At 45.6% G+C, this 12,760-nt stretch overlaps 1 protein-coding gene across 1 annotated transcript in view; it reads left to right on the plus strand.

Annotated features, from left to right (window-relative positions):
* CSMD2 (CUB and Sushi multiple domains 2) overlaps positions 1-12,760 on the plus strand; it is a 668,027-nt gene that overhangs the window by 424,475 nt on the left and 230,792 nt on the right. Inside the window, exons 16-19 of the mRNA XM_027109194.1 lie at positions 5,972-6,110; positions 7,007-7,194; positions 7,882-8,070; positions 8,263-8,379. Of these exons, the coding sequence (XP_026964995.1) occupies positions 5,972-6,110; positions 7,007-7,194; positions 7,882-8,070; positions 8,263-8,379 (633 nt within the window). The remainder of the gene's footprint in view (positions 1-5,971; positions 6,111-7,006; positions 7,195-7,881; positions 8,071-8,262; positions 8,380-12,760) is intronic.

Consider the following 12,760-nt stretch of genomic DNA (forward strand, 5'->3'; position numbering starts at 1 on the left):
CTTTTTCTCTGTGTATGTGCACTCCTGATGTTTCTTCTTCTTGTAAGGGCACCGGTTCTTTTGGATTAGATCCCACCCTTATGCCCTCATTTCACCGTCGTTATGTCCTTAAAGGCCCATCTCCAAAGCCAGTCACATGGGAGTTAAGGTTTCAACCTATGAATTTGAGGGGGCACACAATGCAGTATTTCGTCCCTTCCACAAACTATTTATTGAGCACCTACTCTGTGCCAGGCACTGGGATAAGGCACTGGGTACCTCTTTTGTCTTATTGCTGAATTCTTCTCTCTGTTCAAGGCAGGACCCTCTCCTCTTTTTTTGTCTTTTCCGTGTGTGTGTGTGTGTGTGTGTGTGTGTGTGTGTGTGTGTGTGTGTGTGTATCTCTGTGTATATCCTTCTTTTCACCCTAACAATTTTAATGGAAAATTTCAGAGAGAATAGTATAGCGAACCCCATGTACCCATCACCTGGCTTCAACAATTATAAACTCATGGCCTATTTCATTTCATTCATACCCTCTGCATTACCAGTATCTCCCACCATTACCCTGCTCTGAGATTATTGTGAAGCAAATTTCAGGCATAATATTTCATGCACAACATTTTAGTGTATATTTCTAATGGATGAAAAGAAACTCCTTAAAACAGAACCACCATGCTATTATCTTAAAATTATGAAAATAATTACTTAATACAACCAAGTTTCCATGATTATCTATCGAACCCTTTCTTTCATAGTATTTTTTAAGAAGTCAGAGCCCTAGTGAGGCTGTATGTCTCAAGTCCTTTTTAATCTGTAGGTGTCTTCCCACCCTCTTGCGATATTTTTGTTGAGGAAGCCAGGTTGTTTATCCTGAGGAGTCTCCTGCAGTCTGAATTTTGGCGATTACATCCCTAGGAGGTTGTTTAACATGATCCTCTCTCTCTTATATTTCCTTTAATTAGCAGTAAGGTCTAGAAGCCTAATCAGATTCAGGTTCTGGTGTTTGGCCAGAATATTTTATAGGCAGGGCTCTATGCCTCTATCAGATGCATGTAATGTCTAGTTGTTTCTCTTTGGGCGATGTTAGGAGCCATCAGTGATCATAGCCTAGAGATTACAAAATGGTAACATTCCATCTCTTCTTTTATAAGCTGGAATACTTATGGAAAACTTGCCCTGATCAACTATTTGGTTACCCTGTGGTATAGTTCATACAGGAAAGACAGGAGAAATACTTAATTATTTTCCTTTATTTACCAGTTTTCGTATGAATGGGTTGACTCTAACGTCTTCCAAAGTTGAACATTTTTTTAATATCATTACAATCCAAAGGACTGAAACATATTTTATGCATTTAAATCCATTGCAGTTATTACTGTAGTCAACGCTCAACTCGTCCCATTGGCCGGCGGGAGCCTTTTGAAATTGGCCCAACCTCATCTTGTACATTTTCTGTCCCTGACCTAAAATCAGCTGTTTCTCCAAGGAGTCCTGGTTCCTTTTAGTGAGAAATGATATTCGGAATCTGGGCACTGGCTCTGCTTATTACTATTGAGTAGGTCCTCATTTCTAAGACTTTACAATGAACGGAGCTAAGAAATACTTTTTGAAAGATAAAATGCATCATGGGTTCATTTCATTTCCAATGTAGGAACATTTTTTCTTTTTCACTGAACTTCCTTGATGTCGTATCTGTATCTTCTTTCACTCTTGCTGGTAATCCACGTTCTCAACGCCAACATAATTTCCCATATTCCTTAATATACACCCAGGAGTCTCAAATTGTAATACCAATACTACCAACAGCAATACGATTACTGAAAATCGTTTGTGTGTTTTTCCTTTCAATTCTTCTTGTCTGTACATCCTACTAGGGATGGACTATCAAATTGCTGTGTTTTAAAATCTCTTTAGTTTCTTCATGTGTGTTTATGCTACCAGCTGATACAGTATTATATTCATTTATTTTACACTGCTTTTAAGATTTGAGAAATTGCTTATCAAATTTAAATCTTTTTTCATTATGTAAAATATTTACATAGTTCCAAAGCTAAACCTCTAAAAGAAGGTATATTCTGAGAAAGTCTAACTTCTATCTCTATCCTCTCTACCCTGGCCCTTCCCCCCCATCCCTAGGTAATCTTTTGCATTTTGAGTTTCCCCTTTCATTGATTGCTAATATGAGAAAATATGTGTGTGTCTCCCACCCTTTTCTTAGATAAATGGAATCATTACCCTTGCTTTTGGTGCTGTATCTTGCTTTCATTCACTTAATAAAATATTCTGGGGACCACTCCATGACATTATATAGAACGTTCCTTATTCTTGTTTTATAGCTGCATAAATAGTCCCTGTTGTTGATTACCCCAATTCATTTAGTCAGCTCCCTATTGCTGAGCATTCTGGCTGTTTCCATTCTTTGGCTGTTATAAATAGTGCTGCGTTATGTAGCCTGGTACATATATATGTCTTTGCATATTTTTGCCAGTGTATCTTTGGGATAGAGTTCTAGAAGTAGAGTTGCTGGGTGAGGGAATAAATGCCTATGAATTTTGCTGGATGCTACCAAATTTCCCTGCGTAGGGTTTGTGCTCTTCTGCATGTCCGGCAGGAAAGTACTAGAATTCCTGCTTTCCCTCAGCTTCACGAGTCATCAGACTTTTTGCATTTTTCCCTACCTGATGGATGAGAACTAATTTCTCAGTAGAGTTTTGATTTGTATTTATTTTCTCAGTAAGAGGGAGGTTGAGCATCGTCTCAAATGTTAAAGAGACACTGCACTTAGGAATCCTCCCCTCCTTCTCCCTGCCTGGAAACCACCACCCTGGGATATGAAGATTAACTAGAGAGAGTGAAGGATTGAATGAATGGACAGGTTGTTTGCCAATCACCTGAGCAGAGAAGAGAGGAACTAGCCATAGTGATAAAACGATACAGCAGAGAAAGAAAACAAAATGGTGGCCACCAGAGGAAAGATTTGAGTTTCCTTCTCTGGAAAGTTTAGATAGGGCTTTGTTGATGTATATGACTGAATAGAGAGTAGCCTTGTCAGGCAACAGTGACTCTGTGATCTATGGCTTCCTGCAAAGTGAGTGACAACATCACAGTCCAGCAACCAAAGAGGCTGGGCCTGCGCTGAATGGGAGCCACGAGAGAGTCCCCACTCTCTTCTGAGGCTCTGTGCCTGCCTGGGGACCCAGGCACATCGCAGCAGGCATGCCCCTCCCCACCTCCAAGGTCTCACAAGTCCATTGGAAGAGTAGAGCAAAGTATTAGTAGTTTCAGTGCCATGGATGGATGGGTTTTGAAAACAGGTTACTCAGGAAATAATAATACCTATAGGCAATTTATGCTTTCAGTGTTTGATAGAGGTGCTATGTAATTTCTCAGTTTCTCCAAGCCCCAACTTACTGAAAATGGGATAATAATGCCCGCCTATAAAATCAGGATAATAATGGTTATATACCTTTTAACATTGCAGTTGTCACAAGGATAATCCACGTTAAGCCCAACACAGAGTAAACTCACTAGCAGTGAGTTCACACATATCAGCTGTGGTTGTCGTGCTATTATGTGCTGCAGGGGGATTTGGAGACAGAGGTCTTGAGGTTAAAGCTCTGCTCTAACTTTATTAGCTCTTGATCTAGTCTATCAGCCTACTTAGCCTCAGTTTTCTCCTCTGTAAAATGGGGATAACTTCATAAATGCGGTGCACATTTAAATGAGATAACACGTGGGATGGATTGGGTGGGATGGACTGGAAGACTGGGATTGACGTATGTACACTACTGTGTATGAAGTAGATGGCTGGTGAGGGCCTACTGTATAGCACAGGGGGAAAAAAGGAAGGTACAGTCTGTTTGCAGGACAAATATTAAGTTAACCTTAAAAATGCATTCCACCATATATTAGGTGCAGACAAATACTGTTTGATTCCACTTATACGAAGTACCTAGAATAGTCAAAGTCATAGAGACAGAAAATACCTTGGTAGATGCCAGGGGCGGGAGGGTGGGGGGCGTGGGGAGGAGGAATGGGGGGTTAGTGTTTCATGGGGGCAGAGTTTCAGTTTAGGAAGGTGAAAAATTCAGGAGATGGACGATGGTGAGAGTTGCACAACAGTGTGAATGTACTTAGTGCCACTGAACTGAACAGTTAAATATGGTTAAAATAGTATGGTTTATATTGTGTGACTTCTACCACAATAAAAAAATTTTTTTTAATGAGATAACACGTGTAAAGCAGGTAGCATCGTAAGTCATCGGTATGAGTTGTCTACTATTAACATCATTATTATTCTTTTGTCTTCTTTGTTAAACTTTCTAATAGAATTTACTATTAAGAATGCTTGACAATTATTTTAGATATTTTCAGGAAGGTTCCAGAATTGAGAGAGGAAAGGTGTGGTACATTTGGCTGTGTTTTATGAGACTGATTCCTTGGGGAAATTTGCCAAAATTTTGCAGAGATAGGAGTGTTGGGAGCTCCTCATCCCCTTGCCTTTCCAGTCTTGTTCAGCGCATCTTGGGTATCTGGTGGCACCGCAGTAAGGGGATCCCCAGGAAGCAGGGTTTCTTTTAAAACTGGGATGCTGCTTAGGGTACGATCTCTGGTTTGATGCTATCTTCCTAGGTCTGAATCCAAGTTCTACCACTTGCTAACCCTAGTTAGCAAGGGCTAGTTACTGATTCTCCATAAGGCTCCACTTTCTTAGCTGTAAAATGGAGTAAATAATAGCACCCTCCTCACAGGGTGTGTGTTTTGTGAGATCAAACATGATAGACACATGAAGCTCAGCGTGTGACGGGAACGGGCTCTCAGTCCATGGCCGTGGTGGTGACAGCGGCAGCGGCTTTGGTGCTCGTGGTGAGGGGAGGGAGGTGCCTTCTCAGGGTGGGTGAGGTTAGACTAACAGACAACCCCAGAATCTCAGTGGCTTAAACACAGGACTTTCGCTCTCACACAGACTACTCAGGCTACATGTGTAACCTGGGTCACGGGGCTCTTCTCCTCGGGGTCACTTAGAGGCCCAGGCTGATGGTACTTCCTTCTAGACTCTCACAGTCACAAGCTGCAGGTCCCACGCTGGCTCTTCACGTGCCCATGTGGATGGGACACGCATCACTTCCCCCCTCGATGGCTTGGTCAAGGCAGTCACGTGGCCTTGCCTACATGGACACAAAAGGGTGGACGATGAGATCCAGCCACGTGGGCTGCAGGCAGAGCACTGGAGCAGCTCTAATGACCACCACAGGGCCAAGGGACTGGCTGCGGGAAGGGGCAGGAGTGATGGGAAAGATGGGAGAGAATGGAATGGGAAACTGAGGGATGGGAACATGGGCAGAGAGAGGCCAAAGGACTGAGCTAACAGGGTTTGCAAGCTCAGAGCCAGCGTGAGGGGTGCCTGAACCCTGGGGGTCTTGTGGCTTTACCTGCCGTGACTACGCTCATCCTTCCATCCACTCATTTATTCATTCAAGCAGTGGTCACTGAGGGACACCCGTGTGCCAAGCACTAGGCTAAGGGCTGGGGGTTCCGAGATACATAAGACAAATTATACGGCCCCTGCGCTCAGGGAGCTCACAGCGGAGCGGGCTGTGGGCTCCTGGGCCACAGCACCGGGTGCCAGCTGTGCCAGGGTGGGCCGGGCTTATGCCTCTGCCAGAGGCCTGATGATTGAGTCAGGAGCAAAGAGAGAACCAGCGTGACCCAAATATTAGTTGTGCTTCAACACCACTAGAATGGCAAAGGACTTTGTTTAAAGGATTCTTTTCATTCCTCCCCTCTGGCCCTTCATAAAACTCCAAGTGATAGAACTGGACATATCCATAAAGGACCCAAAAGACAGAGCTCACCGTTTATACAGTTTATGAAATTCTCCATAAAAACAAAAACAGTACTTGCTGGCAGACACGTTTTATAGAGAGATTTTTTTGTTTCTTTATCTGTCCCCCCAAGAAGCCTGCTTCTCTCCCTTCTGTCCCCCCAGCTCCCTGCGGCGGTCATCTGACTTCGCCCAGCGGCACCATCCTGTCTCCGGGCTGGCCTGGCTTCTACAAGGATGCCCTGAGCTGTGCCTGGGTGATTGAAGCCCAGCCAGGCTACCCCATCAAAATCACCTTCGACAGGTGCTTGTAACCACAACCTGGGGGTGGGGCTGAGGAGTGATATCTCTGTGGTGGTGTGGGAGGGAAGCTGGGGTGGGTGACGGACCAGCGCCGATGCTGGAATGTCAACAAGGTCAGAGAACACTCGAGTGGCTGCCCTGGGTGGGGTGGGGACAGGCTGCACTGGCTTTGCCCTTGGCCTTGGTTCCATCTCAGTAGCGGGGTCTGTGATGTTTAGGGGACTGTTAGTATCTGAGGAGCATTTCCAGTGTGGGAAGGCGGTCTTCCTCACCTCTGACCCGAATCGTGCTCATATGCCCCACTTCTAACTCCCACCCTGGCTGTGCCCCTCGGGTGGGGGAAGTAGCCACCCAAGTATGAACACAGACTTCTTCTAGATGAAGCGTTCGTGGCGTAGAATAGCTGTTGCAAACTTTTCTGTGAAGGGCCAGGTAGTAAATACTTTAGGTTTCATGGGACACTTGCTGATATCTGTTGCATAGTCTTTGCTTTAAAAAAAAAAAAATACTGCTTTATAAAGGTAAAAACCATTCTTAGCCCTTAGGCCATCCAAGAACAGACTCTAGACCAGAACTGGCCCTGGGGCTGTAGTTTACTGACCCCTGGCCTAGAACATTCTGACCCCCATGAGGCTAGTCACTGTGCCTCTAGGTCTGAAGATGGGTCACAGCCCAGGCCACAGAGAGGACTGGGAAAGCCGCATCCAACCACAGGAGGAGGAGGGTTCAACACAGGAGGGAAGGTCCTCCCACATCTCCAGTAAATGTGTGCAGATTATACTAAAATCTCCCAGCCTGCCAAAATCCACTTGTTCTGAACCCCAGGTCAGGCAGGGCCTTTTGTCATTTGCAAATTAATGAAGTTTCTCAAGACGTCTTCACTTCCATCTTCGGCAGATTTAAAACTGAGGTCAACTATGACACTCTGGAAGTGCGAGATGGACGGACGTACTCGGCGCCCTTGATCGGAGTTTACCACGGGACCCAGGTCCCCCAGTTCCTCATCAGCACCAGCAACTACCTCTACCTCCTCTTCTCTACCGACAAGAGTCACTCGGACATCGGCTTCCAGCTCCGCTATGAGAGTGAGTGTCGGGGCGTCAGTGACAGGGTCGGCCGTGTGGGGAAAGGACCAAGGGCTGAGCTCCACCAGGAGGCCCCACTCGGCCACGTCGCCGTGGCGTTCTCAGTTAGGCTGTGCCCCTCGGGAGGTGCTGCCTGTTCTCAGCATCTCTCAGAGCTCAACTTTAGAAAGAATGGAAGGTCCCCCTCTGTGTGCAGATGACTGGGCGCCACCATGCGGGGCACTCTGGGGACAGATGGTGACGTTGGAGTGAGATGCCATCTCCCGCTCCCTCACCCTCTCTCATCACCTGCATTCATCGCTGGTGCCTCGATTGAAAGAGCTTGTTGATTCAGTTCTTTGCAGACCACTCTAGTAACTTAGGGCCGAGAGCACCATGAGAAGAGGGTCGTTTTCTTACCCGTGTTCGTATCCATAACCCTTAGCATGGCATCTAAGCCATAGGGGGCACCTCACTGATGGTTACTGAATGAATGATGAATGAACAAATGATGAAGACAGGTTGTTCTCCCTGACAGATGGGTCTTCAGATACCCTCAGCAGATACTGACAGCCACATTTGAGGAGGGGGCAGATGACAACTCCAGCCTTCTCTCTATCAGGGCTCTCTCCCCCCTCCCTTTGTGAGTCAGCTGGGGGCCCTCTATGCTCACAGTGAGCTGTTCCAGCTGTGGGCTCTCTATTCCAGCTATAACACTGCAGTCAGACCACTGTCTGGATCCAGGGATCCCCGTCAATGGGCAGCGTCATGGGAATGACTTCTACGTGGGCGCCCTGGTGACCTTCAGCTGTGACTCGGGCTACACACTAAGCGACGGGGAGCCCCTGGAGTGTGAGCCCAACTTCCAGTGGAGCCGGGCCCTGCCCAGCTGTGAAGGTGAGACATACCAGCAGGGGGCGCTAAAGTAGAGGACTCCTTTCCTGCCCTGAAAATACAGGCACTGACCCCCTGACCCTGTCAGTGAGGGTTGGAGGTTTGGACGAGATGGGGGCTGGGATCCCAGGGGGACTGTGAGGGAAGCTCCCTGGGCCACTCCAGTCTTTCAGTGCCCACTTCCCTCCTCTCCAGCTCTCTGTGGTGGCTTCATTCAAGGCTCCAGTGGGACCATCTTGTCACCGGGGTTCCCTGATTTCTACCCCAACAACTTGAACTGCACCTGGATTATCGAAACATCACACGGCAAGGGTAAGTGTTTAGGCCCATGGCAGGTATGGGGATGCAACGTGGTCAGGGCCCCAAGGTCCCCAGGTCAAGATGACCTCAATGGGGATCTCCCTCTCTAGTGACCTCTGGGCTTAGTCTGAATTTTTCTCACCAACCAGAAAACTCCCAGAACATTCCTATCTCTTTGAATCACAGAACTCATTCAACAAATATTTTTCAAACCTAAAATCTCCATTCTAGAAGAGATCTTAGAGATTACCAGCTCTCAAACCTACTTAATTTGGTCGGGAATCTTCTCCAAATCACTCTGCACAAGACGGCAGCACACCTTCTGTCTAAACACCCCCCGTGGTGGAGAGGTGACCAACCCACTCAACAAAGGGGCACCTATTCTCATTTTCTGCTAGGTCTGACCCCTCCTAATAACCTGAGACTGAGTTCCTTGTACTGAGTCCTGGAGGAACATAGGCTGCCTCTGCTCCCTGTTCCTCACATCCAGCCTTCAGATATCGTACGTGGCAATCCTCTTCTCACAGCACTCACACTGTTCCTCAGAGGAGTGTTTTCATATTCCTCACCAGGCTGGACTCTTGCCCTACCTTCCCTGGCATAAATGACCTTTGGGAGTCCCAAGTTCAAAGTAAGGGCGCTGACTACAAATAAACATTAACTAATATACTCTTTCACTCCACAAATATTGATTGAACTCCACCTATGCGGCAGACCCTGAGGCTGGGAATACACAGTAACCAGGCAGAGATGGCTTCTACCCTCAGAAGCTTGCTCCAAAGTTCATCTAGAGTCAAGGTTCTTAAAGCAGTTTGGCAAATACTCTAATGTTAGACCCCTACACTAGAGGCTTAGATTTTCTATGTTGGTGGTGGAAACCAGGCAACTATGTTTTTAGAACACTTCACTAGTAACTGTGATGCGTGCCTTTAAATAAGAACCTCTGATCTAGAAGAATGAACGTGTTAGAAAAGCCAAGAAAAACTTTAAAGGGAAGAGTAACCCTTCCAGATATTGAAATGTTATTATGGGATAATATAATTTTAATGATGTGGTATGAGTATAGGAGTGGACACACAAATCAGTGGGGGAAAATAAAGGTCCAGAAATAGGTTCCCCTGTGTGTGTGTGTGTGTGTGTGTGTGTGTGTGTGTGTGAAAGAGAGAGAGAGAGAGAGAGAGAAAGTGTGTGTGTATATGTGTGTGCGAGAGAGAGACAGTCTTTAGTATATGATTAAAATGTCATTTCCAATCCATTAAAGAGAGGATGGATTATTTAATAAATGGTTTTAAAACAGTGGGCTTAACCATTTGGGAAAAAGAAAAAACCAAATCATACCTCACGCATTTATCCACAAATTCTAGTACTAGAAGGATATGAAAGTCTAACCTCAGGTGGGACTTACTTAAAGAGTAACATCAAAAGTAGAATCCATAAAGGCAAAGACTGTTAGATTTGATTAAATAATACTTTGAATGGATTATGGGTTTTTAAAATAAATATATAAATATTCAAAATATTCAAGTAAAATATTCAAATAGTTAATGGACAAAAATATTTGCAACCTATGTAATCATCTAAGGACCAAGAACCTGATGCATAAAAAGCTCTTAAAATTTTTTTAGAAAAATATGCCTGGTCTACAGGGCTATAAAGTAAGCAAAACTATAAACACTTTGTAATAGAGGAAATACAAATGAAAAGACCTCGACCGCCCCTAACAATTTTAAAAATGCATATTCACCCAGTAAATGAAATGCCATTTCCCTTTTCAAGTCAGCAGAGAACATCACAACAGTGTAACAGTGTGGGGGACAGTGTAGAGACACGAATACTATTCTTCCGTGCTGCCATTGTGTGAAACTGCTCAAACTTTCCAGAGGATGATTCAACAATGAATCAAAAGTCTTAAGAATATATGTGCCTCCGGTACTTTCCTGGTGGTGCAGTGGTTAAGAATCCGCCTGCCAATGCTTGATCCCTGGTCCAGGAATATCCCACATGCCGTGGGGCAACTAAGCCCATGCACCACAACTACTGAGCTTGTGTTCTAGAACCCGCGAGCCACAACTACTGAAGCCCGTGCTCCTAGAGCCCGTGCTCCACAACAAGAGAAGCCACCGCAATGAGAAGTCCGCGTACCGCAATGAAGAGGAGCCCCCGCTCGCCGCAACTAGACAAAGCCCGCACACAGCAACGAAGACCCAACACAGCCAAAAATAAATTAATTAATTAAAAAACAAAAAAAAGAATATATGTGCCTCTGGACCCAGCAGTTCTACTTCTTGGAATTTATCTGAAGAAAATAAATAAACTGTACATCAAGATTTAGCTACAAGGTTGTCCCCTAAAACACTTTATTAATTGAAAAACTAGTAACTATTCCCATGTCCATCGATCAGGAAATGTTAACTAAACGTATGGTATAGCCAAATAACGAAATATTCAATATTACCATGCAGCTACTGAAAGGAGTAATGTGAAAGAATATTTAAAGCCCTACACAGATGGTTGCAATAGACTGTTGACTAAAAAAGAAGTTTGCCAAAGTAATATATTCAGTTTATAAAAATTAAGCAAGGAGGCTTCCCTGGTGGCGCAGTGGTTAAGAATCCGCCTGCCAGTGCAGGGGACACAGGTTCAAGCCCTGGTCCAGGAAGATCCCACATGCTGCGGAGCAACTAAGCCCGTGCGCTACAACTACTGAGCCTGTGCTCTAGATCCCACAAGCCACAACTACTGAGCCCGTATGCCACAACTACTGAAGCCCACGTGCCTAGAGCCCATGCTCAGCAACAAGAGAAGCCACCGCAATGAGAAGCCCGCACACCGCAACAAAGAGTAGCACCCACTCGCCACAACTAGAGAAAGCCCGCGTGCAGCAATGAAGACCCAACACAGCCAAAAATAAATTAATTAATTAATTAAATTTATTTATTAAAAAATTAAGCAAGGATATGTGCATAGAAAACAGTCTGAAGAGCTATGCCCCCAAAGGTTAATACTAGTTGTCTCTTATTTTCATCTTTTGACTTTTTCCTAATTTTGAGCACTAAATATGTATTCCATGTAAAGTATACTATTTGTATAAAAAAAGAAAATTTGAAAGAAAAGTCACTTATAATCCCACCTCATGTATTTAAGCACTGTCACTGTTGCCTTTAATAGGCCTGGTATTTAGCCGGGATTAGGACAGCCTCGAGCAAGACAGGACTCTCCGGAAGTCAGGGCAATGCGGGGCTGGCCCCTTTTTCCCACAGTATTGTTCCCGAGGAGAGGAGGGACGGAGGCAGTGTCCTTGTTCATCCTGCAGAGCTGTTTCCACCAAGCCTGGTCCAGAGTTGGCCATTGCCAGGGCCAGAAGCGACTCCGTGGCATCAGGAGGGAAAGAAAGGCAGCCCCCTGTGACCCCTAGAGTAACGACCCCCCATAGTCATGATTCTCTCTGCATCTGACGTCTGTAATTATAGGGGTGTATGTTCCTCTTTGCCTTTCTACCCGTGTCTTTCCTTAGAAGTCAATGCAGTTCAACAAATTTTTAACAAATGCTTATCTGATACTTGGGCTTGCTGTAGGTGCTAGGCAAACACAGGGGAACAGACCCTCTGGCGCTGCCTGCCTTGTAGTCTAGTGGTAGAGATCCAGCCTAAAGAGACCTCGCAATGTACCATGGTCAATTCTGGGATAGAGCAGACACAGGTGGGGAGTTGAGACTTAGGCCAGTCTTCAAGGATGAACAGGAATTAGCCAGGATGAGAGGTGTTCCAGGCAGAGAATCAAGAGGTCACTGATGTATAACCAGGTCACTTCTTCCTTAGAACCATTGAAAGGCTTCATCAGACCCTAAGCATTGAGCCCCAAATTGTAAACCAGCTAGCATTGCCTTGTAGCCCTGGCTTATTACCTTTCTCAGCCTCCTTCTGAGCCCTCTAAGCACTAAGTCCTAGTTGCACTGAACTTCTTTCAGTTCCTAGAACTTCTTAGGCTTTCGTTGTCCTCTAGAGCTTTGCACAATGGGACAATTTTCTTCTCCTGGAACACTTCCTGTCCCTGCATCGCCTCCACCATTCCCCTTGCCTGGCCAGCTGCTCATCCTTCTGAATTCACTTCCTCTACCGAACCTTCCCGTCCCCCTGCCCCCAGCGCTGGGTCTGGGTGGGGCCCCCCTCCACAGGCTCCTGTGTGACCCTGTACCTTCCCAATCCCAGACTTCTCCCCACTGTATGGAACTTCGCATCCTCATCATCTGTCCCCCGGACCAACTCCAAGCTCTTTCAGAGAAATGTCTGCCTTGCTTCCTGCAGTTTCCTCAGCTGCTGGCTTCATGCCTGGCACATAAGAAACTCCAGAAATGTCTATATGAATTGAATTAAAGTGAACTCACACCCTTCTC

The sequence above is a fragment of the Aethalodelphis obliquidens genome, unplaced genomic scaffold, assembly GCF_003676395.1.
Source record: "Aethalodelphis obliquidens isolate GAN/ISIS:26980383/991018 unplaced genomic scaffold, ASM367639v1 scaffold9, whole genome shotgun sequence".
Lineage (NCBI taxonomy): Eukaryota > Metazoa > Chordata > Mammalia > Artiodactyla > Delphinidae > Aethalodelphis > Aethalodelphis obliquidens.